We start from the raw sequence: 20,112 nt of genomic DNA on the forward strand, positions 1-20,112 counted from the left end.
CCCGACACCCTACTGGGGGTAGGGTTCCTCTTGTCCTCACCTACCACCCCACCAGCCTCAGTGGTCCAGCACATAATTCTCCACAACTTCCGCCATCTCTGGGGTCCCATCACTAAGTACACACCCCCCCCCCCAACCCCCATGCGACTCCCTTGTCCATTCATCCCTCCCCACTGATCTCCCTCCTGGCATTTGCAAGTGGAACAAGTGCTACAAATGCCCCCACACCACCTCCGTTCAGGGCCCCAAATAGTCCTTGCAGGTAGTGACATTTCACCTATGAGTGTTGGGGTCATGTTCTGTGTCCAGTGCTCCCTGTGTGGCCTCCTATATATTGGTGAGATCCGACATAGACTGGGAGACTGCTTCACTGAGCAGCTATGCTCTATCCGCCAGAAGAAGTGGAGTCTTCCAGCGGCCACCCATTTTAATTCCATTTCCCATTCCCATTCCAATTATATCTATCTATGGCCTGATGAGGCCACACTCAGGTTGGAGGAACAATACCTTGTATTCCGTCTGGGTAGCCTCCAACGTAATGGCATGAACATCGATTTCACGAACTTCTGGTAATGCCCCTCCCCTAGCCCTTCACCATTCCCTATCTCCTTTTCCCTCTTCTTATCTCCTTGCCCACCCATCATCTCTCTCTGGTGCTCCACCCCACCCCCCCCTTCCATGGCCTTCTGTCCTATTCTGTCAGACTTCCTCCCCCCCCCCCCCCCCCCAGCCCTATATCTACTTCACCAATCAACTTCCCAGCTCTTCATCCCTCCCCCTTCAGGTGTCACCAATCACCTTACCAATCTCTCAATCTCTCTCTCCCTTCCCCCCACCTTGTTAAATCAACTTCTCAGCTTTTTTTTCCTCCAGTCCTACCAAAGGATCTCAACCTGAAATGTCGACTGTACTCTTTTCCATGGATGCTGCCTGGCCTGCTGAGTTTCTCCAGCATTTTGTGTGTGTTGTTAATGTTTTCTGTTTTTATTTTAGATTTGCAGTTTCTGCCATTTTTTATTATTTTTCAATCTAGATATTAACCCATTGGACCTTGTAATGTCATTGACTAGGATGTTTGATTTTGTCTAAACTTCAAACACGGCAAGTTCTCATCAGATAGATTTTAAAATTATATCTTCCCTGTCAAATAGACAATTCCACATTTTCCATAGATACAAGTGGTACTCACAAATGTGCTGGAGAGGCCAGCAGGTCAGTCAGCATCTATGGATGGGAATAAACAGTTGAAGTTTTGGGCCAAGACCCTTCATTAGTATATTTGCATGTAGTATTCCATTTGCCAGATTTTTGAACTATAACTTCTCTGTCCCCTTGTAGCTTTCTTGTGTCCTCTTCATAACTGTGTCATCAACAAATGTAGCAATCATATCTTTAGAACATTCATCCTAATAACTGAGATCCCAGCTGTGACCAGAGGTGTGCCACAGGTAAGCAAAAGGCATGCACCGTAAATGAGAAAGCCATGGAGAATATTGTAGAACAGAGACCAAAGGGTACAAATTTATACTTTACTCAAAGTGGTGACATAAATAGACAAATTGAAGACTTTGCCATGCTTTCTTCATTGGACATGCCATTGAGTGAAAGGGTTGGAACATCATTTTACAGGTGTACAAGACATTGGTGAGGCACACCTGGAAAATGATGTGCAGTGCTGATCGCTGTAACATAGAGATGATGTGATTAAGCTAGATAAACCTCCACAAGGAAGTTGCCAGGACAGAAGAGCTTGAGTAATAAGGAGACTGGATAGGCTGGGAGTATTTTCCTGCAGCAAAGGAGGCTGAAGTATTATGTTATGGAGCATCATGACAGGCATAGATGAGATGAATGGCTGCAATCCTTAAGTTAAGGTATTTTAAAACCAGAGAAGGGATCATTGTTGAATAAACTAGTTTGATTTTTAATCTAAGCCTTCATAGCATCTTTTAGAAAAGATTCTAATGGCCTGCTTCCATTGAAGGTTAACCAACTAGTGCACAAATACTTGGTTTGTCCCTTTCCTTTTTATTAACTGCTAAGTATATGAACAATCCTCTAGCAACACTGTAACTGAGGATGACTGAACATTTGTAGATGAAGGTTTTGCAATTTCTCAGATATATTTCATCTATTTTCCTGATTCATCCACTTCCTCAAATGTAATACTTCCCCTCTAATTTTTGTGTATTGATCCAATATTTTACACGAGTCCATCTATTCTTCAACAGAAACATCATTATTCCTCTTTAATGAAGACATTCAGTATCTTAAGCACATCCTCTATCTACATGCCGAAATTACCTTTTTGATCTCTGAAAGGGCATCATAAACTTTATTTTTTTCATCGGCAGTATTTTCTACTGCCCTTTCTTGCTTTCCTAATTTCTTTTCAGTATTTTGTTTTCTGCTATAACTATGGCCTTTCTGCCATCTCTTAACCTGTATGCATTATTATCGTGAGAAATCTAGATTTGACAGTCTGTTTATTACTGTAGGGATAGGTTTGTTTTGAATCTCCTGTTGCATTACTATGAGGAATTTTAGCTCTTTCCCTGGATGATGAGAAAACTGTACCAGTTTTACAAATTTTCTAAATGGCACATATTGGTGCCCACGTATTTTGAGATGAAAATTCCACAGAATGCTGCTGAAATTGATTGTTTCAGTTATGGAGTGGTATGATAGGCTGAGGAATCTGATGAACGTTTACTACATAATGGTATGTATAGATAGGGGAGATGGGAAACTTTTCCATGTGGACCATAGAACCTATAAATTTAAGATGAGTGATAAGAGATTGAGAGGGGAATTAAAGAAGAATTCATCTTCCTTCTTAGTGAAGACTGGAACACCCTGCCAATACTCCTCCACTGTTAAAAATCATCTGGGTGAACGAGGCGATGTATGTTATGGAGCAAGTGCTGGGAAAATGGGATTAATATAGTTGTTTATTTGTCAGCTGGCATGGATGCTGTAGACATAGAACATAGAATATTACAGTACAGAAACATGCCTTTTGGCCCTTCTTGGCTGTGCCGAACCATTTTTCTGCCTAGTCCCACTGACTGCACCCGGCCCATATCCCTCCATACACCTCTCATCCATGTACCTGTCCAAGTTTTTCTTAAATGTTAAAAGTGAGCCTGCATTTACCACTTCATCTGGCAACTCATTCCACACTCACACGGCTCTCTGTGTGAAGAAGCCCCCCCCACCCCAATGTTCCCTTTAAACTTTTCCCCTTCACCCTTTAACCCATGTCCTCTTTTTTTTTTTCTCCCCTAGCCTCAGGAAAAAGCCTGCTTGAATTCACTCTATCTACACCCATAATAATTTTATATACCTCTATCAAATCTCCCCTCATTCTTCTACGCTCCAGGGAATAAAATCCTGGAGCGTAAAATTCAATAAAATAAAATTCAATCTTTCTCTATAACTCAGTTTCTCAAGTCCCAGCAACATCCTTGTAAACCTTCTCTGCACTCTTTCAGCCTTTATTAATATCCTTCCTGTAATTTGGTGACCAGAAGGGTCTGTTTCTATGCTACATAGAAATCTCACTGAGGGGATTAGAAGGTGAGGACAGGAGACAGTAAAGTAATAAAGGGGAAGAGACCTTGCTGTCAGATGCAATAAAGTGTGGAAATGTAATACTGGAATGTGGCGGAGAGTGTGTACAGAGGTCAAAGTAGACAGGCTCAAAATGGTTATGTGTAGAATAGTTGAGAACGTGGACTGAAGTGATTAGAACAGAGGCTGTAGATAGTGGAGATAAAATTGAATAAAAGGAGAAAGCTTTATCAGTAATGAACGATTTTGTGGTTGGAGCTGAGAGAATGAAATGGTGAAAATGTGATGAGAGATGGGACAAAAAGTGAGCAGATTTGAAAAATTGAAGTGTCACAGGCTGTGCTTATAGTTTGCAATGGAAAAAGTCTAGGCAGTTTGAGAGAGATCCAAGTAAAGGGAGGATAAGCCTGCTGCTTGAAGTCAGTGAATGAAACAGATTCTAGTGAGGGCTGATCAGAGGGCTAATTGATTCGTTATCAAATTCTGAGTTTAGCAGGAGATGTGAGCCAGTGCAGTGAAGAGAAATGAGGAACTGGAGCATTGAGATCTAACAGTGTTTGAAATTTTGCAGCCCATGACAATTGAGTCTTCTGTATATTGTGAATATGATGCAGGATAGACAACTGGTTAGTAATGCCTGAATATGACTGAGCTTCCAACCATTTGTCACATAGCCACCTACTGGAAAATCAGTCTCAACAATTGGGGTTTAGCAATTTTGAATTTAATCCCATTTTTGACACTTGTTTATTCTGCTACTCCATTTACTCTTGTCATTGCTAGCACTCATTTTCTCATTTAAAACTTTGCCTCCCATTCTATCGTTTGTTACTCCTTTTTACTCTTTAGAGAAAAAACCTGGCTTGCTCAGGTACTAACTTAAAACTTGTCATTTCAAGCTCTTCAGTTCTGATGGAGTTCTTGTGATTGACATAAAACATTTGCTCATTCTCCCCAAGAGTACCAAAAGACTTGCAGAGGGATTTGTTTGCTTCAGACTTCCTGCATATCCACTATTTTGCTTTCAGATGCAATTCTGTTCTATCCATTTCAGATTTGAATGCTAATTAATGTTCCCTTGTCCTTAAATTTTTTCTGTGGCATTCTTCTGACTACTTGCATACTACAATGAATATGTCAGCCATTGAATTGAATATTGGTTCTGGTATAAATTCTGTTTTATTCAAAATGTATCCTTATAACATAACCTGCAAAGATGTCATCAGTATGTAAGATTTTTTTCATGAATTCATGCTTAGGATCTAGTGATAAGGTCTGAAAATGGTTGTCTTGAGTGAAAATAGATGATTTTCCCTTTCTACCACATGCTTTTAAGATAACATTTTTTAAAAATGTTAAGACTTTTAAATGTGCATCACCTTCTCCTAAGTCATGAGTTCTTAACCTTGTTTATTCCATGGACTCCTTTGACAGTCTGGTCAAGTCTATGGACTCCTCAGATTAATAATAATAATGTTTTTTTTATTGACCCTGAGTGGGAAATTATTTTGTTATAGCAGCAACATTTAAAAACACACTTGGTAATAATAAACTAATAAAGTACAGAATATACACAATAATTTACCACTGCAATAATGCATGAAATAATAAAACAGACTATTAGGGTGACTATATGATGTGTATTCTGTCACACAGAATGAAATGTTGTATTTGCTTATTGCATTTGGTAGGAAAGATTTTCTGTAACAATCCTTGTGACAGTAGAGCAGAATGAGTCTGTTCGAGAGACTCATGGAGAGGATGTGCCAGATTGTCCACAATGGATAAGTTTGTTTAGTGACCTCCTCTCCACCACTAATTCAATAGAGTCCAGGTTAAAGCCATGGATGGATCCAGCTTTTTTGAGTTTATTTAGTCTTTTTGCATCACCAGTACCAATGCTGCTCCCCCAAAATAAACCCACAAAGAAGATTACACTTGCGACAACAGACAGATAAAAGATCTCCAACATCCTGCTGCACTCATTGAAGGATCTCAGCTTCCTTAGGAAATACTCTGCTGATCCCCTTGTAAACAGCCTTGGTGTTGGTTTTCCAGTCAAAAGCCTGTTGAGGTGAACACCCAAATATTTGTACTCCTCCACCACTGCAACGTCTTCTCCCAAAATGTACACAGGAATTGTCACAGTCCTCTTCCTCCTTAGAAATAAATAAATAGATCGATCACCATCTCCCTAGTTTTGGCCATATTCAGGAGTAGGTAATTTCCCCCTGCACATACTTGTCTACCACTTCTCTGTACTCCAAATCCTGTCCGTCTCTGAAGCACCCAACTTCTGCAGAGTCATCAGACAACTTCTGCAAGTGACAAGACTACATTTGTACTGAAAGTCTAAGTTGTACTATATGAACAGAAATGGAGACAGGACAGTCCCTTGTGGTGTTCCAGTGCCACTCGCTACCTTCTCAGACATAGAACTTACCAGATGTACAAACTGGGTCTATCTCAAGATTCAAGATTCAAAAACTTTATTGTCATGAATAATGAGACATTATGAGACATTGGCAGAATGAGACAGCGTTTCTCAGGGGCAAGTGCAATCATAACATAACAAATGCAACAAATAGTAAACACAACAATAAATAGTAAAACACAACAGCCAAATGTCAGTTAAAATCAAGTTATAAGTGTCCAGTGCAAGTTAAGTTTCCAAATCAGTCAGGTAGAGCAGCTCTTTAGCAGTCTTGACTGCCTGTGGGAGGAAGCTGTTTAGTAGCCTTGTGGTTTTTGTTTTGATGCTCCTGTAACATTTGCCTGATGGCAGAAGAACAAACAGTTTATGGAGAGGGTGTGAGGGGTTTTTAATGATGTACCGTGTCTTCTGGGGGCATTGACTCTGAAAGAGGTCCTGGACAGAAGGTAGGGAGACCCCAGTAACCTTCTCTGCTCCCTTAACCAGGTTGTGATGCAAAAAGTCAGCACACTCTCAATCCAAGAGATGGTGGATTTGTCTAATGTATTTAAATATGTAAAATAAAATGCAGAAGACTACAAAATAAACTAATTATATTGAAATATAGTTATCAAAATATATTTTTTTAAAAAAACAATTGAAGGAGATGGTAAATCTAAAGGTTAGTGAAAGAAGTAAATTTTTTTCCCCATCCAAGTTCACACACCCCCTGGAATCTATCCATCGATCCCAGGTTAGCAACCCCTTTCTTGAGTTGTATTTGTTCTCTCTTTATCATAAAAAATGCTGCCTCGCTCATAGACTGAGTGAGTGATGGTGTTTACCCATAAGCTTAAAGTTCAAGGTAAATTGTATTATCAAATTACAAATATGCCACCATTTACTGTACAACCCTAAGATTAATTTTCTTGCAGGCATGCTCAGTAGGTTCAAGAAACATAATAGAATCAATGAAAGCCAATACCCAACAGAGCAGACAAGCAACCAATGTGCGGTTGTCCACGGTGAGGACAATATGAATGAGGTTGATGTTCTGGAGCATGTTGATATTAAGGGAGAAGAGGTGTTGGAGTTACATTAGGATGGATAAGTCCCCGGGGCCTGATGGAATATTCCCCAGACTGCTCCTCGAGGCAAGGAAAGAGATTGATGAGCCTCTGGCTAGGATCTTTATGTCCTCGTTGTCCACGAGAATGGTACCAGAGAATTGGAGGGAGGCGAATGTTGTCCCCTTGTTCAAAAAAGGTGGTAGGGATAGTCCGGGTAATTATAGACCAGTGAGCCTTGCGTCTGTGGTGGGAAAGCTGTTGGAAAGATTCTTCGAGATTGAATCTGTGGGCATTTAGAGAATCATGGTCTGATCAGGGACAGTCAGCATGGCTTTGTGAAGGGCAGATCGTATCTAACGAGCCTAATATAGTTCTTTGATGAGGTGACTAGGCATGTAGATGAGGGTAGTGCAGTGGATGTGATCTACATTGATTTTAGTAAGGCATTTGACAAGGTTCCACACGGTAGACTTATTCAGAAAGTCAGAAGGCATGGGATCCAAGGAAGTTTGGCCAAGTGGATTCAAAATTGGCTTTCCTGCAGAAAGCAGAGGGTCGTGGTAGAGGGAGTCCCTTCGGATTGGAGGGTTGTGACTAGTGGTGTGCTACAAGAATTGGTTCTGGGACCTCTACTTTTCGTGATTTTTATTAACGACGTAGATGTGGGGGTAGAAGCATGGGTTGGCAAGTCAACACAAAGGTTAGTGGTGCTGTGGATAGTGTTGAGAATTGTCGAAGATTGCAGAGAGACATTGATAGAATGCAGAAATGGCAGATGGACTTCAACCCAGAGAAGTGTGAGGTGGTACACTTTGGAAAGTACAAACTCCAAGGCAGAGTGCAAAGTAAATGGCAGGATACTTGGTAGTGTAGAGGAGCAGAGGGATCTGGAGGTACATGTCCACAGATCCCTGAAAGTTGCCTCACAGGTAGATAGGGTAGTTAAGAAAGCTTATGGAGTGTTAGCTTTCATAAGTGGAGGGATAGAGTTTAAGAGTCATGGGGTAATGATGCAGCTCTATAATACTCTGGTTAGGCCACACTTGAAGTACTGTGTCCAGTTCTGGTCGCCTCACTATAGAAAGGGTGTGGAAGCATTGGAAAGGGTACAGAGGAGATTTACCAGAATGCTGCCTGGTTTAGAGAGTATGGATTATGATCAAAGATTAAGGGAGCCAGGGCTTTACTCTCTGGAGAGGAGGATGAGAGGAAACATGATAGAGCTGTACAAGATATTAAGAGGAATAGATAGACTGGACAGCCAGTGCCTCTTCCCCAGGGCACCACTGCTCAATTCCAAAGGACATGGCTTTAAGATGAGGGGAGGAAAGTTCAAGGGGGATATTAGAGGAAGGTTTTTCACTCAAGAGAGTGGTTGGTGCGTGGAATGCACTGCCTGAGTCAGTGGTGGAGGCTGATACACTAGTGAAATTTAAGAGACTATTAGACAGGTATATGGAGGAATTTAAGGTGGAGGGTTATATGGGAGGCAGGGTTTAAGGGTTGGCACAACATTGTGGGCCAAATGGACTGTGCTGTATTGTTCTTTGTTCTTTGTAAAAGGAAAAAGAAATAATCATAAATAAGCAATAAATAGCGAGAACATGAGAGGGGTCCTTGAAGGTGAGTCCATAGGTTGTGGGAAGTTCAGTGATGAGACAAGTGAAGTTGAGTGCAGTTATTTCCACTGATTCAAGAGCCTGATGTTTGAGGGATAGGATTTTCCATTCAAGGGCATTGGTGATTCCATACCAGGCTGTGATGCAACCAGTCAATATACTCTCAACCTCACATCTATAGAAAGGAAACAAGATCCTGTTTGCAATGTTTTGAAGTTATTCATAAGAACAATGAAAATGGGTTTAAATCCATTAGAGTAAAAACTGTGTAAAATGTCCACAAGTAGGAGAGACTTTCAATTGAATAATAGTCTGGTAACAGGGAGGTAAGAAGGGAACATGTATGGCCATTGGAAAAATCAAGCCAGATGAACAAGAAAGCAAATGATAATGAGAGGAAAGATTTTTAAAAACTGCAAAAGGTTCAATCCTGGAACACTGGGAGGCACATAAAGATATCATAATGTGGTTGGTGTGGGTTTCAACCTGGACTTTAAATGCAGTGTGAATTGACACTGTATGGTTTACAACTGCAGAGTAAACTTCTGCACAAGTTTCGTTGCCACAGCAGTGGCAGGTGGTTCTACCTTCTACTCTGAGCTTGGCAGCTTTTTTCTAGAAAATGTATGGGTTGCATCTTTCTCAGGATATGGAATTATTTTTTTCTTTGGCTTAAAATTTGCAGTGTAATTATTGTTGACCAACCTTTGTGAACTGAGTGAATCCAATCTGAGATGTGTCTCGTGATTTTTTTTGCCATAATTTTCTGTGTTGAAACGTGCAAAATTGATGTCAGATGGTTTGCATGGAATGCATTCCTTGGGTTTGTTGTGTAGTGATTCTGACCCAGTGTTCCATTGTTTTCATCCTTTTAATACTCTTGCCTCTTATTTTCTAGATAGCCAAGTGTTTGCATAAAGTTGTGGTTATACCCCAGTTATGCATCAATGTGCAGACTCTAGAATGTTCAAAAATAATTATTGATGGATTCGTTTTTCACAGAATGCCAATCCATTTTTCATGTTCTGACTTTAACTGATATTACTGCAACATGTGTGCAATGAAATAAAATGTATAGGATGACTCTCATTCCAGCACTAATGTGAAATACAGCTTCTGATTTATCTTGAAGACTAGTTCAGTTTCAGCAATGTTATAAGAGTGCTGCATGATCTACAACTGTATGAGATTTGTTTTCCTTTTGTGTTGATAATGGTACTCCTATTCCAGGGATGTATTGGAGGAATTTGTTAATTCTCACATGCTGCTTAATTTTGTGTTTTAGAACCAAAATGAAGACTGGGGAAGTTTGTCAGCTGACGATATCTTATGATTGAAAGAAATCTTAGGCTATTGGCCTGTTATGACTCCCCATCCAGACCTTTGGTAACTATTTTCCCATTTGAGTGGCATGGGTATAATTTGGAAGTATAATGAATGATGCACGTTTGCAAAATTGCCATGGCATTAATTGCTAAATTGCCTGATATAGGGAAAAGCTGAAAATAAAATACTCTAAACCAAAGTAGATGGTGATGGGGTTGATCCTAAATGAAATTTGCATGATTGCAATGATGTCATGCCTTGGTGCTGCTTCTGTTTTTTTTTGAAGCTAACATTGTTAAAAGGCAGTGCTTAACTTGCAGGCTTTCATTTCAAAGAAAAGTGCTCTTAGCTGTTTAACATTATCGTGAAGTAACAGTGCATTGAAATCAAGTATCTGAAATAGCTGCACATAGTTCTGCACAAGTTACAGAGATCTTGTTCTTTGATGCAAAAAGGAAAGGCGGGGTCGTGTGTAAAATATAGTTTTTGAATTATTTTGCTGTTTTGATTGACCATGAAACACCTCATTGAGGTGGAGATTTAGGGAGGATAATCTTAAACCTGTCTTTGAAATATTGTGATTGCAGAAGATGTGAATCAGTATTGCTGATTTCTTGTTTCCTTAATTTAAAAGGAGTATCTCCTGAGTGACTTTTTTTTTGTCAATGTGTACTTGGATGTCAGGTAGAGAAAATAATTTGAAGTTGCTTCCTGCTACAATGTAATTCAGAGTTGGCTTGTGTGTGAGATGTCTTGTTGCTTCGAGAGTCTAAAAATGTAAGTTTTGTTAATCAGCCTGTCCATATTTAGAACCATAGAACATTGCAGCACAGAAACAGGCCTTTTGGCCCTTGGCTGTGCAGAACCATTTTTCTGCCTAGTCCCACTGACCTGCACCTGGCCCTTATCCCTCCATACACCTCTCATCCATGTACCTGTCCAAGTTTTTCTTAAATGTTAAAAGTGAGCCCACGTTTACTACTTCATCTGGCAGCTCATTCCACACTCCCACAGCTGTCTGTGTGAAGAAGCCCCCCCCCCCCCCCCGCAATGTTCCCTTTAAACTTTTCCCCCTTCACCCTTAACCCATGTCCTCTGGTTTTTTTTCTCCCCTAGCCTCAGTGGGAAAAAGCCTGCTTGCATTCAATCTATCTATACCCATCATAATTTTATATACCACTATCAAGTCTCCCCTCATTCTTCTACACTTCAGGGAATAAAGTCCTAACCTATTCAACCTTTCTCTGTAACTCAGTTTCTCAAGTCCCAGCAACATCCTTGTAAACCTTCTCTGCACTCTTTCAACCTTATATCCTTCCTGTAATTCGGTGACCAAAACTGCACACAATACTCCAAATTCGGCCTCACCAATGCCTTATAGAACCTCACCATAACATTCCAAGTCTTAAACTCAATAGTTTGATTTATAAAGGCCAATGTACCAGAAGCTCTCTTTACGACCCTATCTACCTGTGATGCCACTTTTAGGGAATTTTGTGTCTGTATTCCCAGATACCTCTGTTTTACTGCACTCCTCAGTGCCCTACCATTTACCTTGTATGTTCTACCTTGGTTTGTCCTTCCAAAGTGCAATACCCTTTGAACTTGAATAAGAATACTTTGGCTTATTGTGATGGGAATAAGCTTGGCTAGATCAAGTGGTATGGAACTCATCAGTGTAATCCTGTTGATTACACTGTGATGTAATCACTGTGATGTATGGAATAAAAATCACAAGGCACATTTGAAATTCTCATTGCCAAAGTTTGGGTGTTCTGAGAGTCAGTCTAGCTGGTCTTGGATTTTACATAGTCACTAAAGGAGTTTTGTTTTTCAAGAAGCAAATTCCGGACAAGGCAAAGCTAATTAACATCAAATTTGGGTTTAGCCCCAACAGCAGCATGCTACATTGTATACTTATCTCCAAAACTAAGACCAGAGTTATGCTAACAGGACAAATTGTTTTTATTGCATGGTATTCTGAATCTTTTACTTGTGAGATACAGCTTTACTTTGAGTTGTAAGAGCAATGTCACTATTATTTAATTATTTTAAGGACACGGGTGGTGTTGGGTAAACAGCTGCTTGAGCTTTGACTATTTCTTTGGGTTTTACTTTGTGCCTCTGCTTCTGCATCTGAATGCTTGTAGCCTGTTCCTCTTTCCTTCAGTGGAGCTGGGCTAAGATGAATGAGTCCACACTGCTGAGAACCCTAAACAGCAGTCAGCTGAAGGAACTCAGTAGGTCAGGTTGAGCAGTATCTGTGGGGAGGAAAGGAATAGTTTTGAGTTCAAACCTTGCATCAGTCCTCTTTCTCCCCCCCTCCCCGCCCCACCAACAGATGCTGCCTGATCTTCTGAGTTCCTCCAGCAGACTGTTATTCCATATTCCAGCATCTACAGTCTCTTGTCTCCACTTGAAGCCCTTAACTCTGTAACTACCTAGGATTGCTGAATGTATTTTGCAAGAATTGACAGAGCAAAAGGAAGCTGTTTATTGCATCACAAGTCCATGCCAGTGGTTATGCTTCACAAGCACTTTTAAACACCGGATGTCTCATGTTCTCAGCATAGTCATTTATTCTTTTCTCTCTTGTAATTATATAGCTTTCCCACAGTGGCTTGACTTTCTGCATTTTTATGACCTAATACAAATCTTCCCTGCACCTTCTCCAGTACCTTATTGACAAATTGTATTTGTAGGCATGTCTCCTAAGAAGAGACTATTTGAAATTGGTATGAAGTTGTGATGGTGGGGAAAAAAATGAGATATTTTCTATTCCCCAGCCTTTTTGCCATTCAATCTGCATTGTACCTTCTTGCTGTTGTCTTTTAAATGTGAAAGTGGCAAATAACTGCTTGAGCATTCTTTCTGTTAACTAATATAAGCTGTTTTTGTAGAATATTTACAAAATATTTTGTAATTAAGAACACCCTTGTCCCAGCATGTTTGTTTGTTGGATGTCAGTTAATACTCTCATTTTGCATTCCAATTTGAAACCCCATGGTAATAACCTTCAGCTTTCTATGTATGGATTTGGACTTAACATCCACTTGTTTCTATACTGACACTGAATTTCATTCTACAGTTATTAAATGTTTTTTTTATAAAGTCTGCATGCTAGAAGATGTTGGCTTTTTGTTTTCTCCCCCTGCCCCCTGTAGCCACGCCATGAATATTTTAATGTTCCTGTATATTAATATCTTGGCTCATCTTGCGTGGTGAATCAGAGGAGGTGACCATGTCTACTTGCTGTTGGAATGCTTTCCTGGGCTTCCTGGGCTCTGAAGTTCACATCAATGTTGTACAAATGAAATGTGACAGAAACATCAGCACTTTGTCATCTTGCTGCCTAGTGTTGTACTCATTTTTGTGTTCAGTTCATTTTAACCTTGTTCACTGCTATCCTAGTTCCAATTGTACACTATAAAATTTGAGTCTGTACCTTTTGGGTTTAACGTTTGTTTTATTGTGCATCAAGCAGCTCTGATATGAAAACCTCAAACTAAATTTAATACCAATGTCATTGAAGGAAACTGACTCGTGTGTAATTAACAATTGTAGCATGCAGAATATAGAAAATGGTGCCTGGAAATGGTCTCAGTTGTAGCTGAAGTAAGAACTGGAAGTCCCAGACCACAAAAATAACTAGTTACGGATTTGTTAATTATGTAACCTGCTTCAATCAACTGCACCCATATATTATTTGCTAGGATTATACTAGTGGGGTGAAGAAAAGTTAATCAAACCTTGGGATGTTTAAATCCATTTCACTCCTGTACTATAAGGTGACTTAGTTATCATAAACTAATCATTTTTCATGTGTATCCAGCTGACCAGGCTACATTTAAGATTAATGTTGAAACACAGTTCCACACCTGTTGATTGCATAAATCAGTATATATTTTGCAATGGATGCTTTATTGTGTCTGTATTGTGACCTACTCCTTGCTCATCTGGACAGCAAATGAGAAGATTGCTGATTTGAGGTCCATGCATACTTACGGGTAGGTTCAGGTAGGCCAAGAGACAGAAACATGAAGCTTACAACAGTTTTTGTTAACACATGCTTTTCTTTCAGGGGGAAAATAAGGCCATTCTTTTTACTCTTTGGTGATGGAATATCAGATTAGAGACTCTTTTTCTCTATTTGTCACAACTCTGGAATATTTCCCAGTGCCATTTTTTTTTAAAAGAGCCTTCTCATACCCTCAGTCCCAGTGTAAAGTGTTTCTACTTTTTTCTGATTATCATTGCAGTATAAATTACTTCTGTTGTAGGAGAAATTTTTTTTGATAAATTGATTGTCCAAAGCTTGGCAGTTAGCAATGTTCTGATGCCCTCATGGCTATCATCATGTATGGGTGCTTGTGGTATGTTGAGAATGAGAGAACATGAATAAAGCTGCTTAACAACAATTGGAGAATTTGCCACCGTTCTATTTTTGGGTTTGATTTTTGAGAGCCATGTTACTCAAATAGACTTGCATGCAGTTTAAATTTTAATAAATTAACTTTGCTCTGGTCTTTCTAATCCTAAAGCAATTTCATATTTATTAGGTGAAATATGAAGCTGGGCAAAATATTTTGTTTTAATGGAGGTTCATAATTTAGGTTGCCAGCCAATTTATTTGTATAATTTTTTCAGTATTATTCATATATCGTTCCTGTGCTTTACAATTTTTCCTCCCCTTTAGCTTCTATGTTTTATTGACAGAGGAAATGAATATTCTTTCATGGATGGACAATGGAAACTAATGCAATCAGTGAGTTGCACAGGAGTTCACAAAATGGTGTGATTAAAGTATCAGGAATAGTATCAGGAATAGAAAGTTGAAGGGCGATGAGCTGAGTAAAAAGTGGAGAGAATGATCAGCTGCAGTAGTAAGGTTAGTTGTCAAGAATTGCTCAACTTTGGCTGTATTTCATACGTAGTCTTTCAGAATAAACATACTATTTGAGCAATTCTACACATTAAACAAGTTTCTAAAACGTTCCATTTGAAGTAGTGTGACAGGAGATGTCCATTTTCCTTCCTGCTTCCTCCTGTGCGAGGGAGCATTAATTTGAACCTGCCCTGACCAAAAGTATTAACTTCTAATTTTCTAAATAAGGAACACAGTATCCAATTGGCAGGAATTATCCTGGCCTACTGTATACATCTTGGATCATGTAGTTTTCTTAACTAACATTTTTGGTGCTTGGTGTATCTAGATGTTCTCATTTTGACAGCTTTTAAGTAGTGATATAAACTTGGTCCCATTCTTTTGGAATGTGTAATGTACATTTATTTGTTTGAAATTGCCTCCCAGCCCTAGAAATTGTGGATAGAGTTTGCCAAGTTAAATCTAAAGCCAGTTCAAGAGAAATTGCTACCTTTTCAATTTGATCTAACAACTGCTGCCCTTTAGGAAATCCAACCAGACATGCTTACCTTTTTCAGGCTGTCATTCAGACAAGTGTCAACAGGTAACCCATGAAAGTGAAAACCTCATGCATATTTTACTGTATTCTGCTCCCATGAGTGTGCCACATTTAGCTCATTTTCATCATTTAAGAGATTTAGTGGACTTGAAATATTTCTATAAATTTACAGACTACATATCGACATGAAACACTCAACTAATCAAATGAACACTAAATCATGGCACTTCAATAGTAACTGGCTGTTTAAATATGAATTAAGTGTTTGCTGAGCATCATTTAACTTTCTGTAGACTTCCTTAGTCTGCTGTTCAGAAACGTATTGATTATTCCTATGTTTGTAATTTGTGCTTCAGAAACAAGTATATTTAGTTGTAGTATAATTATTTGTATTGTGATTGGGAGCAAGTCTGATTTAAAAAGATGGCAATACTTCTGTTGTCAAAATTCAATAGTTTAATACACAGTTTACACTAACTGGTATGTTGGCTTTTGTTGCTATGCATTAAGTGGACTGAAATTGTGATTTTATTTGTAATGTAAAATTGCATGCTTCGAAAGTGCATGTTTCTGGCATGTTATAAATAAAACAGTGCTGCATGCATCAAGGCTGTTTCCTGTGGCTATATTTCCTATCTCTTCAAACTTCTGATGGTTGATGTATATTTAAGGTATTCTGCTTTTGCTTTGATAGTAAAATAGCAAGAAGATTATGATAAAACAATTAACTTGAAAGTCGGTGATTGAACAACGGCCAAATTCAATGAGTCACCATTAGGTCTGTTTCTGTATTTTTGCCAATTCGAGATTGGCCAGCAGTACCAAGATTGGGTTGTTTTTCTGATTTTAAGCTGGTTATTTTCCTCCCATAAACTTCAGCTTCAATTTTGACTGGATACCAGACTTAATTTTTTTAAACAATGTTTATTTACCAAAAGAGTTGTGTTCCACATAGCATTTGCTTTACTTTTTGCAGCTGGATGTACAATCTTTCACAGTTCTAACAATTGGATTATAATTTAATGTAATCATATTACACATTCTAGTATATAAAATTGGAAATTTGGCCTGGAATATATTTTCATGATGAACTGAACAAGAGAATTTCAATCTTTAGATTGCCTTGGGTTAAATAGGAAAATTAACTGGACTTGCACATCAGGATTATTTGGTGAAAGGCTCACGATAGCAAAGCTGTTAAGACTGACTCATTTATGAAGCAGTTCTCTATATGATCTTTAATTTCTTCTGCTGTTAAACTAACTGGTTCAATTTCAATTTGGTATGAATTCTTAATGAAGTTTATACCCAATGTTGTGGGTTTGTTTAGGTATTAAACATTTTGGTAACTTTGACTGGACATTTAGAAGGATGCTTTGCTGTGGATGTACCTTAACCTGTCAGCCCTCCAGATTTCATTTGCAGCTCCTGCATTCCCATCTTCTAATTTTGTCTTGGAATTCCCATGTTCGTGATCTGTCTGTGTCACAGGGAAAAATTGGGCACGCACCATACAGGAACGTTTTAGATTCATATTCATTCAGTGATTGTTGCTACCAAACCATTCTTCAGAACTACCTTAGCTGACTTTGCCCCTGTAGAAATGTTGCATCCAAGTTAGGTCCTTAGAGATATTGACGCCCAAAAATTAGAAATTATGCTCTCTCCACTACATCTTTTCCACTTCAAACTGTGATGAATTTAACTGCTGAGGTGCTAATTAGATAATTGGTAACAATGCTTTCCATCCATCTGCAGCGTACAATTCTCTTTTGCCACACCCTATTTAAGTTGTCAAAGTAAGTTGTAATTATCTATTGTGTTTTAAAAACAAAATGGCACCTTGCCCCTTCTGAATAACTGGAAAATGTTGCTGTGTTTGCAGACTTTTGTTATTTTGTCATATCTATCTTACAGCAATGCAATTAGAATGCACTGGCCCACCTGTAGCTTCATTATATTCAGATTTCAGTTCATCTTGGCCAGATCATGCAAAGGGAAAATACAAAGCAAAAAACAGATTATGGCTGGCTTGAAAGAAACTAATAGGAAATAGCAACACACTTAAGTTTTATACCTCCTATGGAAAAGAAACTTCCTAGCATTCATCAGGAGTTGGTGCTGCATTGTATTAAATGGGAGAAGGTATCCATTAAATTGAAGATGGGCACATTTTTGCAGCTGGAAACGCGACTTCCACAAATGCACAAATCCTTTACTAATCTTTTGCTCTTGTATTTGGCCATTTTTATCTTTTACCTTTTGAAGACTGCTGTGCTAATTCTTTTTATTTAGTTTTGATTACCAAAGTGTTTAATTTTGCCTCCGCAGGAAGCTGAGACTCCTCGTAGCGTACTTGAAGAAATTGGACTGACATAAGTCTTCAGTTAAAATGAATGATGTCCCAAATATTCAAAATTAGATTTCACTGCTTTGATTGTTGATGTTTGGCTAACATTGTACAATGCTGCCCTTTTGGATTTTTGTTTAGTTGAAGATCATTTATTAATTATGCTTGAAACAAAGGGAAAACTGAAGTCAAAATGAGTCAAATAGAGACTTGGTTTAAATTGGGTTGTCAATAACTTATTTTTCCCAAAAATGCGATGAATACAGAATAATTGTAAGTATGACCAATTGCAATGTATATGAGAGAAGTCAGTATTGAGCTGGCATTTCTCCATTGTGTACCATTTGCCAGCTTGAGAAATTGGATAACTTTATCTCACTTTTGATGTAAATGAACATTTTGTTCTATGCTAAAGTGCAAAATCTCTTAAAGTATGGTTAATTGTCAGGATTTTGTACATAAAGCACATTTGTTTTAAGTCTGTCGCTACTATGTCAATGTAGCTAGTGTCAACAGCTATTGAGGTTTGAAAACACAATCTGTTTTTAGATTGGCATAGTTATACAGTCGTATACGTAAATTTTGTTTGAACTTTTAATCTAGAACTTGAGTATTGGAAAATCATTGCCTTTTTAAGGATTACTGTGATCATGATGCAATACAAGGGATGTGAAAGGGATTTAATTCTGCAATATGCTGTAATCATGTAAAACTAAAAGCCAGTTTTCAATGATGTGGAATAACTGCTGGTTTACTACCTGGCATCACTGCCCCACATCAGATATAATTGCAGAGGCTTCATTTAGTGACCACTGTTTGGATCTCATCAGTGTAGTATTACCATTCCAAGTGTTCTTCACCAAATATCCTGTAATTATTTCACCTAGACATTTACATATATCTATAAAATATCTTGGTATTACTGTGGTTTACTCCAACAATGTGTATTCATTTGCAAAAAATCTTGTCCCTCAAGTTTAAAAAGGTTGATCAACTTGGTTTGTTTGCAGTTGCTTAAATGTTATTTTCAGTTTAAAGTAAATTTATCATGGAAGTGCATATTGTTATATACTACCTTCAGATTCATTTTCTTGCAGGCATTTACAGGAAAGAAATATGATAGAATTTTCACAAAATTCTATCATATTTATACCAAAAATATACAAAGACTGACAAACACCAATGTGCAAGACAAACTACAAATAAAAATAATATTGAGACCATGAGTTGTAAAGAGTCCTTTAAAGTGATTATGTAGATGGTAGAATCAGCTAGGAGTAGTGGTGACTGAAGCTATCCATGCTAGTTCAGGAGAATAATGGTTGTAAGGTAGTGATGGATCCCACACCACCAAGTTCAGGAACAAAGGCCTCCTGTGGTACAGGTCGAGTACCCCCAAAATCTTTGAGTGCTGACATGATGTCACAAATGGAAAATTCCACAAGGCGCTGGGAAGTTTCCCAATGATGTACAGGTCTCTATCCACCACTCAGTTCTGAGAAGTGACTTCATGTATGTAATGAACAGGTTAATGAATAATATATAACACTGTCTAAAATGAAGATCTGAACCATGTATTGAAAGAGTGGATTCGGCAGCATCACGTGAACAGTACATTGATCGTGAAACAATCAAAAATCTATCGTGCCAAATTAAAAATTGAATCTAATGGTGAATATTCAGCAGGCTGATTGCAGTATTTTAAGAAAAGGCACAGCATTAAATTTAAATATTTAAAATATTTCCAAGATGAACATCTGATCACAAAGCGGCAGAAAAGCTCATTGCCGCTGATGAAAATCAGCACCAGAATGTCTACAAAGCTGATTTGTGTTTATACCTTACCCAAGACCTAAAAAAGTAAAATACAAATAGTGTACTGTTATCTTTTAATCAAAACATGACATTATGGGTAGAGACTGAAAGCCTGCTGTTGGTTATTGTTGTTCAACAGTCAATTCAGGTATTCTCCCAATGCTGCTCTTTTTTAATCTGCATCATTATTTTCATTATTATAATAGTATGTAATTTTTTAAAGAACATTTGTGATAAACCAGTGTAAGACAAAGACTGCTTACCAGTAGCACAGATTTATGATTAAAACAAAGGAGTGCTTTTATATAGACCCCTTGATTTGAACTCTAATTGTAGGTGGTTTGCCAGTTCATTCATTCTGGTAAGTTAATGGACACTTATAAGAATGTGTCTCTGCTTTAGTTATTGTAATTGATGTATAATCTCTCTAACCAAAAAAAATTACGTATCCCATTGGTAATGGTGTAAAGATTCTAGTTTGTCGAAAGGGACAATGAGTAAAGATGACCATGGACAGCAGGTT

The 20,112-nt window shown here is 38.4% G+C and overlaps 1 protein-coding gene across 4 annotated transcripts in view; it reads left to right on the plus strand.

Moving 5' to 3' along the window:
- Positions 1 to 18,997, plus strand: part of LOC140728036 (AP-1 complex subunit sigma-2) — a 75,483-nt gene extending 56,486 nt beyond the window's left edge. Inside the window, exons 5-6 of one of the 4 annotated variants that reach the window (XM_073046154.1) lie at positions 9,961 to 10,061; positions 17,756 to 18,997. In XM_073046154.1, coding sequence (XP_072902255.1) covers positions 9,961 to 10,008 — 48 coding nt within the window. In that variant the 3' untranslated portion in view covers positions 10,009 to 10,061; positions 17,756 to 18,997. Of the gene's footprint in view, positions 1 to 9,960; positions 10,062 to 13,165; positions 16,033 to 17,755 lie in introns of those variants that run through there. The other 3 variants (XM_073046155.1, XM_073046157.1, XM_073046156.1) reach the window with 3 other exon arrangements.
- The last annotated feature ends 1,115 nt before the right edge of the window (positions 18,998 to 20,112 follow it).

Source organism: Hemitrygon akajei, chromosome 5 (genome assembly GCF_048418815.1).
Source record: "Hemitrygon akajei chromosome 5, sHemAka1.3, whole genome shotgun sequence".
Taxonomy (NCBI): Eukaryota; Metazoa; Chordata; class Chondrichthyes; order Myliobatiformes; family Dasyatidae; genus Hemitrygon; species Hemitrygon akajei.